This window comes from Lepus europaeus, chromosome 20 (genome assembly GCF_033115175.1).
Source record: "Lepus europaeus isolate LE1 chromosome 20, mLepTim1.pri, whole genome shotgun sequence".
Classification (NCBI taxonomy): domain Eukaryota; kingdom Metazoa; phylum Chordata; class Mammalia; order Lagomorpha; family Leporidae; genus Lepus; species Lepus europaeus.
The window spans coordinates 54,102,386-54,115,304 of record NC_084846.1 but is presented as its reverse complement, the minus strand read 5'-3'; the positions used below and the strand labels follow the sequence as shown (position 1 = coordinate 54,115,304).

At 40.0% G+C, this 12,919-nt stretch overlaps 1 protein-coding gene across 1 annotated transcript in view; it reads left to right on the top strand.

Moving 5' to 3' along the window:
* The window catches only part of VPS50 (VPS50 subunit of EARP/GARPII complex), a 106,950-nt gene that overhangs the window by 47,382 nt on the left and 46,649 nt on the right, over window positions 1-12,919 (top strand). The window contains exons 13-16 of the mRNA XM_062178890.1: window positions 7,798-7,930; window positions 10,511-10,602; window positions 12,349-12,443; window positions 12,773-12,871. Of these exons, the coding sequence (XP_062034874.1) occupies window positions 7,798-7,930; window positions 10,511-10,602; window positions 12,349-12,443; window positions 12,773-12,871 (419 nt within the window). The remainder of the gene's footprint in view (window positions 1-7,797; window positions 7,931-10,510; window positions 10,603-12,348; window positions 12,444-12,772; window positions 12,872-12,919) is intronic.

The window sequence follows — 12,919 nt, the reverse complement described above, 5'->3', positions numbered from 1 at the left end:
GTTTCCCTATTTTCATGAATTTATTAGCTTACTATTTTTAGGCCAGTCATTTAGGTTCTTTTTTTGTTGTTGTTGTTGTTAAACGTGTACATTATTTTGAAGTCCAAATAAATGGCTAATACTTAGAAAAAATATAAAATGAGAATTCAACTTCATTTCTGGATGAGACAATTTAAAGGATTATAGTGATAACATAGTGATAATTTACTTTAAAAATGAATCCTCATTTGTGAATGCATTTACATTTTGATGTGTACTACATGTTTATACCAGTTTGTGGAGAGATTTATAGATACCACATGGAAGCTCTTTGTGACCTTCTAGAGAAACACCTTCTAGTTTATTTAAAAGTTTATAAAGTATTCGTAGAAGTTTTTTTTTTTTTTTTTTTTTTATAACATGTCTTTGACAGGCTGATGGGTTTCCCTGGGGAGCTTATTTCAAGATGCTAATTAGAATGTTATTGATTAATTTTTTTGATAATAGAATTGACTAAGCTGGCTGAAGTTTTCTCAGCCAGTTTTCAGTTGTTCATTTCCAAATGATCTTAATGAGTTTTGAAGTGTGTTTTTGAAATGAACTTGGTAATGTGGTAATACTTTGGGTTATATTTTAAAAAACACTTCCAAAAAAGAATTTCAATGTGTAATTTCATGGTGCCTGGCCCGTTGGAAGTGTTCAGCCCAAGGATTGCCTTGTTTGTCTCCAGCTGGTACAGTGTGGACAAAATTCACACCTGAGTAAGCGGTGGGGGAAAGGAGCCCGATGCTGGACACCTGCTCTGAGCCACACACGTTTATAGGTGCTTTGTATGCATACATCAGGGGAGGATGACGGAAGGCTAGTCAGGTGTGCCATCCTTCAAGACTTTTAAAGTTTCATTCTTGTAACTAAAAATCTCTTGGTACTTAATTTTTGGAGAGTCAGTATCATTAGTAAGACCCCTATTGAAGATAGTCCATTTTGATATTCGTATAAAAATCTAAAGAAAAATTCCTTTTTTGAGTCAAAAATTTGTTCTGTTCCTAAGAATTTATATGTTTTCTCTCATTCAATAGTATGAGAGTGTACCAGATCTCTTTACTATAGACGGTGAGCTGCCAGGAAGTTTAAGACAAAATTGTTTTGCATTCTCCATAGAATTAATTGCCACTTTGTCCCATTTCTAACTATTTTCTGACCTTTTTTTTTTTTTAATACACATTTATTTATTTGTTTGAAAGAGTTACAGAGAGAGAAGAAGAAAGAAAGAAAGTAAGGGAGAGAGATTGATCTTCCATTGGCTGGTTCACCCCTCAAATGACAACAGTCAGGGCTGGGCCAGGCCGAAACCAGGAGCCAGGATCTTCTTCCAGGTCTCCCATGTGGGTGCAGGGGCCCAAGCACTTGGACCATCCTCTGCTGATTTCTCAAGCTCATTAACAGGGAGCTGGATCGGAAGTGGAGCGGTCAGGACTCGAACTGGCACTGGCATCACAGGTGGTGACTTTACTTGCTACACCACAGTGCTGGGCCCTATTTTCTGACTTCTTAAGCTAGTCTGTTATTTATACATTTGTATGTCACTGATAGTCTTCATAGAGTTAAGCATAATACAGATTATATATGTAGTTGCTCACATTAAGGAATCTTTAATTAATGTGCTTATCCTTAAAAGTATATATATTTTAAATTACATAACAAAAACATTAATTGTAGGAAAAGAGATTAGCAAGAGGAAGAAAAAAATGATATGTGTCTGCATGCAATCTGGTTCTTTTAATGTGTATTTAAGCAAGTAGCCCTTAAAAGTAACTGTACACACTGTTTTATAATATTTTTCTCCCTTGCTGTGTTATGAACAATTTTCCATTGTAGTAAATATGCTACCCGCATAACTTTTAATGACTTGGCAGCATTTCAGTTTAGACAATCCTGTGGATTAATTAACTAGTTTTCTGTTCTTGGATACTGATGTTATTTACAGCTTTTGTCATTATGATCAACACTGTAGTGAATATTCTTCAAGCTAAATCTTTGCACTCACCTTTAATTATTTCTTTAGGAGAAATCATGAGAAATGAAATTGCATTGTCAAAGGTTTTCCATTTTAAAGGCCTTGGTTAGTATTTCCAAAATTGCCTCTAGAAAGTGTGTTTCAATTTATACTCCTCATCAGCAGTGGCTGCTTTTATCTCTTTCTCTTAATGCATGAATGTTTATTACTTGCTATTTAGTAGCTTATTTGTCAGAAACCAGAAGGTAGCATATCAGAATAGTTTGTGTTGCTTTTCATGAAGGCATATTTGGGATGCTCAGGAAATTAAACTGAGACTGTTGTGGTTAGTTTCATTGATTTGGATGGGTAGGTGAGTGAGCCTTTCCTTTCTTGCTGAATGTAAAATATTTGAATATTTTGCCCTAGAAAGGAACCTTTCATTTCCAGGAATATTATTATTTGAAGCCTTGCTCAGATCAGTTTTAGTTTAAGTATTCAGGTCTCAGATTTTTCTTATCACATATGTATTTAATTCCTGGCTAATTTACTTATATGTGAATTTATATACTAATTTCTTATTATTTAAAGTAAAATAAAAAGGGCTTTTGATAGTTTTTTTATTTTTTATTATTATTTTTTATTTATTTTTTGACAGGCAGAGTGGACAGTGAGAGAGAGAGAAATAGAGAGAAAGGTCTTCCTTTTCCGTTGGTTCACCCCCCAATGGTCGCTGCGGCTGGCGCACTGTGGCCAGCGCACAGTGCTGATCCGAAGCCAGGAGCCAGGTGCTTCTCCAGGTCTCCCAGGCGGGTGCAGGGCCATCCTCCACTGCACTCCCGGGCCACAGCAGAGAGCTGGCCTGGAAGAGGGGCAACTGGGACAGAATCCGGCATCCCAACCGGGACTAGAACCCGGTGTGCCATCACCACAGGTGGAGGATTAGCCTATTGAGCTGCGGCGCCGGCCTTTTGATAGTTTTTAAAATTGAAATTTAATGATCAAAAGATCGGTAAGGAAAATTTATCCATCTTTTCCTTTTTCCCTGGTTTTTGCTCTTTGGATTGTCAAGAATTCTGAAGGGTCTGAAATTTTATTTTCCTTGCAAAATGATCTGCTAACCTGTTAGAGTTTTGTGGATGCTGATGTAGGGAGAAGACCTAGGACTGCATTCTCTTAGCGCTCTTACATCCTAGGTGTGCCCCTTGCACTTGTCCTTTTCCAGCTTCTGTTTGTCAATGATCAGTTCAGGGCAGCAAGGATAAATAAGACTTGGAAGAGTTTATAATCTGGTAAGGTCACATTAGTCATGACCAGAGGTAGAATAAGAAAAGTTCAAATGGCGTAAACTGTCGGAGGTGTCAACACAGCTCTTTAAATTTCCTAAGGAAGGAACAACTGTACATTTTTGTTAAGAGGAGACACCTGTGTTTGACTTTGGTCTTGGGTTTCATCAGGAACACAGGAGCACACAGGGAAAGGAGCAATGGCCTGTGTGGTTTGGTTTATTTATGTGTCAGGATGCTAGTTTGGTTGTTTCTCACGTACCCTGGGTCTGATGAGTGCCCATGGATCAGATGCTCCGGGCTGAAGTCACTTGGAGAACCAGCCTCCCTCTCAGTGCTGGAAGTGGAGGGGTGCTCTCTTCACTCAAAACTGGCTTGCATGTGGCAAAGCCTCTCTAGTGTCCAAATCTATGAACCCCTGAAGCAATCAACACCGACACTTTTGGGTAATGTTGGGGTGGGTGATAATTGGGAGTGACAGTTGAAAGAGCCAACCTACTTCTTAGAAGGTGGCACACAGCTGTCAGCAGGAACAAAACTAATTTACTGCTAGAAAAGCATTTTTGAAACTTGCCACAAAACCCTAATCTTAATTTGATAGTGTTTGTGTATTTCAATACTTCTCTTCTTGTGATCTCAGCAGATCAGCATTTTGTCACTTGCAACTTTGAAAAATAATTAATCTAATTATGCATACTTTGCTTGTTTTATAGTATTATCTGTTTGATAAAGGCCATTTACAGCCATCAAAAAACCTGGCAATGGTGCTAAAGGAGAACCTTGTTTCCCAGTTTAATAGATGCTGCTTAGTTCCATGTTGGGATCATTTATATCACACATATTGCATGTCTTTATGTGTATATGCATATTTAACATTAATGATAAAAATACCTGGTAGATGAGAATTTTTCCACATGATAAATTTGTGATTTCTTGTTGTTTAAAGAAAGAACTTTTTTTTCCTTTTTTAAAAATATGTTTGATTTATTTAAGCAGCAAAGAGCCAGATAGAGGGAGCTCCCATCTGCTGGGTCACTCCCAAGTGCTTGCAATGACTGGAGCTGCCCTAGGCTGAAGCCAGGAGATGAGAACTCAACCCAAGTCCCCCTGGTAGCAGCAGGGACCTGACCACTTGTGTGGGCTTGCAGTCTCCCTGGGTACACATTAGCAGGGAGCTGGGATCGGGAGCACAGAAGATGCTCAAACCAAAGCACTCGGATACAGGATGGGGGTATTGCAACTGGTGTTGTAACTGCCAGGCCAGATGCCCATCCTATAACTGTGTATATGATGAATGAAGCCAGCCAGGTACAGGGAATACTTTGCTTAAAGCTTACGAAATTTTTTAATTATAGAGAGTTGTAGTTTTTAAAGCTTCCCAAAGACTCAATGAGTTACTTTTAATTCTTGGGAACTAAAGATAGAGATGCAGGAGTTATGAACAAGTAGGTTGCATGACTGGGTCCCAAGCTCATGCATGCTCTATGTTCAGTGTTCCTTCCTGCATATGGTACCTCCTCTCTGATTTCCCGTGGTTAAAAAGTCCTTCAGATACTTACATTTTGTGCAGCTTGTCACTTACAGAAGGAATTAGGGATTGGAGGGATTATATACAGTCGGGCTCAGACGTTCAGCTCATTGAGGTCCAGAGTTCAGCGATGCGCAGTTGTCTTTAGCCCCCTGAGATGGTGCTGTTGTGACCAGCAGCCTTTGAGATAAAGCAGGAGTGTCTGGAGATGTGAGCTCACAGCCAACAGCAGTCATCTCAGGACACTGACCCTGCTGTGTTTTGTTTCAGAATCCCTGTGTCGGTGTGTGTGGGGGTGGGGGGTGGGGGGGGTGGGAAGCTGGGGCCAAGAGTTTGCTGTGAGAATGCCAAAACACCTGTGCCCTGACTGGGACGCGATAACGGTGTCAAACCTGTTTGGGGAGTAATGCCTTAATAATGCCTTAAGGATGTCCCTTAAGACTTTTCATTTTGATGATGCAATATAAAAACCATCTTTCTGAAAATTTTATAGGGATTTGATAATAGAGATTTCTGATGGGCCTAAAAGTAAATTATATAATAAGAAGTAAAAAACTAACTCTAGCAGCCTCTTTTTTTCCCCCCATATTTACTGCTTTACTTGGCACGTAAGCAGTTTTCAAAAGATGATATTCCTACATTATGTGCTTCAAACTCAGGCCACTTATATTTGTTTTTAGATTTTTTAAAGATTTTATTATTATTTATTTGAAAGGCAGAATTACAGAGAGGCAGAGGCAGAGAGAGAGAGGTCTTCCATCTGCTGGTTCACTCTCCAGATGACCACAACAGGAGCTTCTTCCAGGTCTCTCATGTGGGTGCAGGAGCCCAAATGCTTGGGCCATCCTCCACTGCTCTCCCAGGCCACAGGCAGAGAGCTGGATCGGAAATGGAGCAGCTGGGACTCGATCCGGCGCCCATATGGGATGCCAGCACTGCGGGCAGCAGCTTTATCTGCTGCCCACAGTGCCAACCCCTATACTATTTTTGAAAGTGACAAACTTACTTATAATCAAGCCTGAGGTTTTGGTAAGCTAATTTCATCATTTTTGTTTTAATCAAGTAGATTGATTGGAATGCTGAAGAGTGGAATGAGAGGGGCTGGTGTTGTGGCTTACGGCGTTAAGCCTCTGCCTGCACTGCTGGCATCCTATATGGGTGCCGGTTCTAGTCCTGACTGCCCCACTTCTGATCCATCTCCTAGCTAATGTGCCTGGGAAAGCAGCAGAAGATGGGCCAAATTCTTGGGCCCCTGCATCTGCGTGGGAGACCTGGATGAAACTCCTGGCTCCTGGTTTTGGCCTGGCTGGCCTGGCCCAGCCCTGGCTGTTGCAGCTGTATGGGGAGTGAACCAGTGTGTGCAAGATCTCTCTCTCTCTCTCTCCATCTTCCTCTCCCCTTCTCTCTCCCTGTGTCTCTCTCTCTAACTCTGGTTTTCAAATAATAAAATAAATCTTAAAAAACAAAAAAAGAATAGGCGGATCTTGTTTTACTACTGGGTTGTGTCTTGGTAAGTTCATCATAAGGTGAAAATAGCAAAAGTAGCAGTAGATCCAAGTTTCAATTTTCTGGCTTGTTAAACCATGACAAGTATAGTAGAAATTAATTGGTGGACTATAATGCAATCATTTGGATAGTAGTAATTTTTCTTTGGGAAAAATATGACTCACCTTACCTTCCCGTAAACTACCAGAACAAATGTTGTGATATACCTAGATTAAATTTATTTGCATAATATAAATATGGCTGGCGCCGCAGCTCAGTAGGCTAATCCTCCGCCTGCGGTGCCAGCACACCTGGTTCTAGTCCCGGTGGGGGCGCCGGATTCTGTCCTGGTTGCTCCTCTTCCAGGCCAGCTCTCTGCTGTGGCCCAGGAGTGCAGCGGAGGATGGCCCAAGTCCGCAGCGGCCATTGGAGGGTGAACCAATGGCAAAGGAAGACCCCTCTCTCTCTCTCTCTCTCTCTCTCTCTCTCTCTCACTGTCCACTCTGCCTGTAAAAAAAAAAAATAATAATATAAATATAAATTTATGCAAAATTGAGTTTGAGAAAGAGAAATTGGCCTGTAGAGGAGTAACTTTATTTGGCTATATGGTTACAGTCAGTCCCAAACTTTTTGTGATTTTTGCTTTTTATTGCCATCTACTTGTAGCCTTTTCCTGGCCTTGTTAATCGCTATTGGCTTTCAGTTTGTGTGTGTGGTATAGATATGTCCAATGTAATGAGATATTGAAAATTAATGGGGGGAAGGATTTAGACCTATTCATTTTAAAGATAGTGATTATGACATTAAGCACAAAAAATTACCCAAAATTACATCTCATGGCTCTGTAGTACTCTCAAATGATGCCACAAATTATGACATATGGGAAGCTTGCAAAAGTGGAGTAGCAAAAAAGGGCAGAATGGCAAGTGAGTTGTTTTTACAAAGGATAAAGAGGGGGAATCCATGTATTTCTATTAAGGAGAAGGTTTGGGTTCCACTGTTTTGCAGCCTTGTTATATAGAATATTACTTTAAAACATTATTATCCAATATAGAATATTGATATCCATTTGATTTCAGGAATTTAAAAAATTTCGAAGGTGTTTACTTAATTTATACAAATGAAATGATTGAATTGTAAATATGAATTCTGTTATCGCAAGTGTGGCTTGCATCCAAGGATAAATATAAAGGGGTGTTTGCAGATTTAGAAGCATTGCTTTGAAAAAATCCATTATGTTATGATACTGATGTTTAGGCCAACACTTGCTTATGCTATAATTTCTCAAAGACTTTATGGCTCTGTGTCTACAATTTGATTCTCAGTATATGGTGCAGTGTTGCTAAAGGGTGATAAGCCATGTTGAAATGATAATTACTTGAAGAAACAATTTTTACCATTGGCATGTCAGTAGAAAAACCTCTTAGTTATCACTGATTTTTAATGAAGTTCATGACCGCATAATGTTTTGTTTAACTGTGTTAAACACAATCATTTACAAATTGACTCTGTGTTTTCCTCAGCACGTCATACCAGACAGCTACATTCCCTGCCTTGCAGACCTGTGCAAAGCTCTCTGGGAAGTCATGCTCAGCTACTACAGGACAATGGAGTGGCATGAGAAGCACGATGGTGGGGATACCACTGTGGCTGCTGGTAGGAGGGCCCTGTTTTGCACTATAAGTATGCCGCATTTCTAGAGTAGGGAAAAAGAGGAGCGGCAGTCACGCTTTTGGGGCTTACGCTGGCTGTAGGTTCAATGTTCAGCAAAGGAAGTGATTCAGCTACCACAAAAGCTCCATTAGCTTTGGGGATTAACGGGGCCAAAGGACTCTTTAAGTGGCAGATAGTGCTGATAGCCTTAGGGAAGAATTGTTGGGAAATAGCTTTTTTAAAAAAATGTTTTTTTCTGTAATACAATAAATTTTCAACTAGTTAAGGCATTGACCTGTACAAATGTACTATGAAATTAATGCTAAATGTTTATTATTAGTACAGGGTTATTTTTTTAATTTTCAAGTTGTACTTATAAATCTAGATTCTGAGACTTACTGATTAAGTCAACACATCCCTTCCCAAGAATACAACAGAACTTAGGATTTCTTAAAAAAAGATGATTTGAAATATTTATCTTTGAATAGAAATTATGTGTGACTATGGTATAGTCAGCTAAATCATAAGGAAAAAAATCTTTAAAAAAATGTTTATATTTACTAGGCATCCTATTTAAACTACTTCATCTGTCCAGTTATGTATTTATTAAATGATTACCCTTGAACAATAGCTAAGATTAAGCATTCAAAATATTTTTAAATGAATAAAGGGATTTGTCAATATTTTGTTTAATAATGGACAAAATAAATTATCTTGCACAGCTTTTGATATTGCATACTGCTTTATGTAGCTGTTCAATCCAATTAGTCCAATAACTTCTCCTTTCTGAATTGCTTAATTTTTGTGGTAGTGTGGGTAGAGGGAACACCCAGGTCTTCCAGTTGGATTAAGCATAGGGTTTCAGAGGTTTAGAAGACATAAATTAATATTCATCTTTGACCAATAAGAAACTTATAAACAGAAAGCAAAAAATGAGAGAGAATTCTATGGATGGGTTTTCATTAGAAATATTGTTGGGGGGATGGTGCTGTGGTACAGTGGGTTGTACTGGCATCTCTGATGCCGGCATCCCATACGGGCTGTAGTTTCGAGCTCAGCTGCTCCACGTCCAATCCAGCTCCCTGCTAATGGCCTGGAAAAGCAGCCCAAGATGGCCCAAGTACATGGGCCCCTGCAACCCATGTGGGAGAAGCTCCTGTCTCCTGGCTTCAACCTCGCTTAGCCTCGAGGCATTTGGGAAGTGAACCAGCGGGTGGAAGATCCCTTTCTCTGTTTCTCCCTCTCTCTCTCTGTAACTTTCAAATAAATAAATAAATCTTAAACAAAAACAAAAAATAAATATTGTTGGGGAGGAGAAGGTAAGGAAAGGGAGAGAAAGAAGAAAAAGCGGAGATAAGAATGGACCCTGAGCTGGCATTGCAGGCCAGGCGATTTGTACCCAGTCCTGCACTCTCACCCCTGTGAGAGGATTCTGGAATGCACATGCCATAGCTCTGTAGTAGTTTTTTGTACTATTTGGTGTCCTAACACTTAACGGTTCTAAAGTAAAACTCTAAAGCTCTAGTTCAGGTGCTCTGCCGTAAGCTGCTGGGTCCTTGGCCGTGAGAGCCGCCTGCCTGTGACACTCGGGGAGTGCTCCCAGGGGAAGGAGGCATGTGCCTGGGGCTGGCCCTGAGCGAGGGCCTTTTACCCCTTGCCAGCAGACACCCTGCCAGCCCAGGTGAGATGATAGTACTAGTGTATTCAGTTTTCCTCCTTGGTTTAGTCACACTTTTTTTTTTTTTGACATAAATGTCTGTATAGTCACAGTTGTTCTTAAGGAAACTTGTGAGGCAGATTATTGATCTTACCTGTTGAACTGCACATTATTAGATGATCTAGAATGAGTAAATCTTTATGCATTGTTAAAAATATAAAATGTGCCCCTCATGACCTCACTGAATGAGAAGTTCTATGTTGTGTATTCTTGTTAGTATGCATATTAATTGATAATTGAGTTAATTGGTTTAAAAATCTGTTTTATTTATTTGAAAGGCAGAGTTACAGAGAGAGAGATATCTTCCATCCACTAGTTCACTTCCCAAAGGGCCAGGTTGGACCAGGCCAAAGCCAGGTGTCAGGAGTTCCTGCTGGGTCTCCCATGTGAATACAAGGGGCCAACCACTTGGTCTATCCTCCCTCGCTTTCCCAGGTACATCAGCAGGAAGTTGAATCAGAAGTGTAGTGGCTGGGACTTGAACTGGCACCCATATGGGATGCTGGTGCTTCAGGCGGCAGCTTTACCTGCTACACTACGATGCCAGCCTCATTTAATTGATTCTTAATGCCCTGGCCCTGGCCTGTGACATCATGGTCTTGCAGCTGACAGTATATGGCCGGTGAGAACCTGAGGACCACATTGTTTGAGTTATACTCTCATATCTAGTCAGTTGTGAGTGAGTGGTCTTGAGAATATTTAGTATTTCACAGTCTAACCTATCATAAATAGGATTAACTTTAATACTTTTTAAAAGATTTATTTATAATACTTTTTGACTTTTTTTTTTTGATTCAATGGAAATTGTTTGGGAAACAAAAACACATTGAAGTAAATCTAAAAACCATGCCATCTTTTATTTTCAGAAGGGAGTAATATTATGGGTACCGAAGAAACGAATTTTGATCGTGGCTACATAAAAAAGAAATTAGAACATGGACTTACACGAATATGGCAGGTTTGGCTTTTTAAAATTGTTTTTAACATTTCATTTTTATTTTTTAAAGGAATCTGTTAATACATTAGATTCTCAGGTTCACAGCAAATGCATGATAATTACTACACCACAGTTCTCTTCAGTTCTCATGTGAATGTGATATTAGTACAAACAGAACAGATTCCATGTGGTTCATAGATGCAATCCTAAGAAGACATTTCCCTCCCTCTTATTTTCTTTCTTCCTCCTCACCTCACCTCTCCTCTCCTCTCCTCTCCTCTCCACTCCCCTCTCCCTGTCCTCTTTCTTTCTTTTTATTTTTTTTAAGATTTTATTTTATTTATTTGAGAGAGAGAGTTACAGACAGTGAGAGGAAGAGACAGAGAGAAAGGTCTTCCTTCTGTTGGTTCACTCCCCAAATGACCACAACGGCCGGAGCTGCGCCGATCCGAAGCCAGGAGCCAGGAGCTTCTTCCTAGTCTCCCACACGGGTGCAGGGGCCCAAGCACTTGGGCCATCTTCTACTGCTTTCCCAGGCCATAGCAGAGAGCTGGATTGGGAAAGGAGCAGCCAGGACTAGAACCAGTGCCCATATGGGATGCTGGCGCCACAGGCAGAGGATTAACCTACTGTGCCACGGCACCGGCCCTCCCCTGTCCTCTTTCTAACACAGCTACAATTTAAAAAGAAAAACATGAAAACTATCAGTTTTTTTTGTGTTGTGTGTTGTCATTTTAGTTATCTTATTCTGAGTATTTTGACTTATTAAGATTCATTTTGAGGGATTGACGTTGTGGTGTGTTGGTTTAAACTGCCTGCACCACTGGCATTCCATATGGGCACTGGTTTGACTCCTGGCTACTCCACTTCCAATTCAGCTCTCTGCCAACGTGCCTTGGAAAGGAGCGGAGGATGGTCCCGGTGCTTGGGCTCCTGCCACTCATGTGGGAAACCCAGATGGTGTTCCAGGCTCCTGGCTTCGGCCTTGCCCAACCCCAGCTGTTGGTGGCCATTTGGGGAGTGGACCAGCAGATGGAAGGTCGATCTCTGTCTGTGTCTCTGTCTTTCCCTCTCTGTTTACAACTCTGCCTTTCAAATAAATAAAATCTTTAAAAAAAAAAAATTGATTTGAGAGTCAGAGAACCCGAGTGCTCCCATCTGCTGGTTCACTCCCCAGATGCCCACAATGCCCTGGGCTGAGCAGGGCTTGAGTAAGAGCTGGAAACTGAGTCCAGGCCTCCTGTGTCAGTGGTAGGAGCCCAATTACTTGAGCTATCACTGCTGTCCCACAGGCTCTGCAATAGCAGGAAGCTGGAGTCAAGGGCAGACCTGGGTTCAAACCCATGCACTCTGTGATGAGGTGCTTTTAGCCACTAAGCCCAAAGCCCCTTTCTTTGATTATTTTTGAACTGATTGTTTTGGGGTTTTGACCAACCAACCCATGCGTAAATAACAGTTGGTGACTTTAATCCCCATTTCCAGTGTGAGGATATAATTCTTGAGGCGCATGTGTATGTTTTATGTTAAATAAAAATACACACAACTGTGTTAACATAATGATGACTGCTGTGACATTACTAGTTTGTATCTGATATATAGAGAATTTTCTCTATTATATTACCCATAAAGATGTTGACTACTGACCTAAATACAAAATCTTTATTAGAAGGAACATGTTTCTGCTTCATTTTAATCTGCAACTCTAAAAGAGTGACTAGTTTTCTATATTTTGAGTTTGTTGAATTTTTTTGTTTATTGGTTTTACAGGATGTTCAGCTAAAAGTGAAAACCTACTTGCTTGGAACTGATTTGTCTATATTCAAATATGATGACTTTATCTTTGTTTTGGATATAATCAGCAGGTAGTATTTGAGATCTTGTCTTATTCAGTTTGATTCATTCAACCGTGATAATCAGAGAAATCATGAATTAGTGAATCATGTTTAACTTCTTCATGGACATTAACATAATTGCACATTCATATTGAATTGCTGCTGGGTGTATGTGTGTTTGTGTGTGTTCGTGTTTCTTTAAATAGTTCTGCCATTTGGATACTAGTAAACCATAATAGGTTTGTAATCTTTAGAATTTTTTTCAAATATCTGCATTTTTATGATTTGTTGTCTTTAAGGAAAAAGAACCAATCTTAACTATATTGTTGAAATTTACATAAACCTTTTTATCCTACTAGGTTGATGCAAGTTGGAGAAGAATTTTGTGGGAGCAAGTCTGAAGTTTTGCAAGAGTCTATTAGAAAACAAAGTGTCAATTATTTCAAGAACTACCATAGGTAAGCATGATAATAAAATAAGAACAAGCCTACTGAGGTAATGGGAAT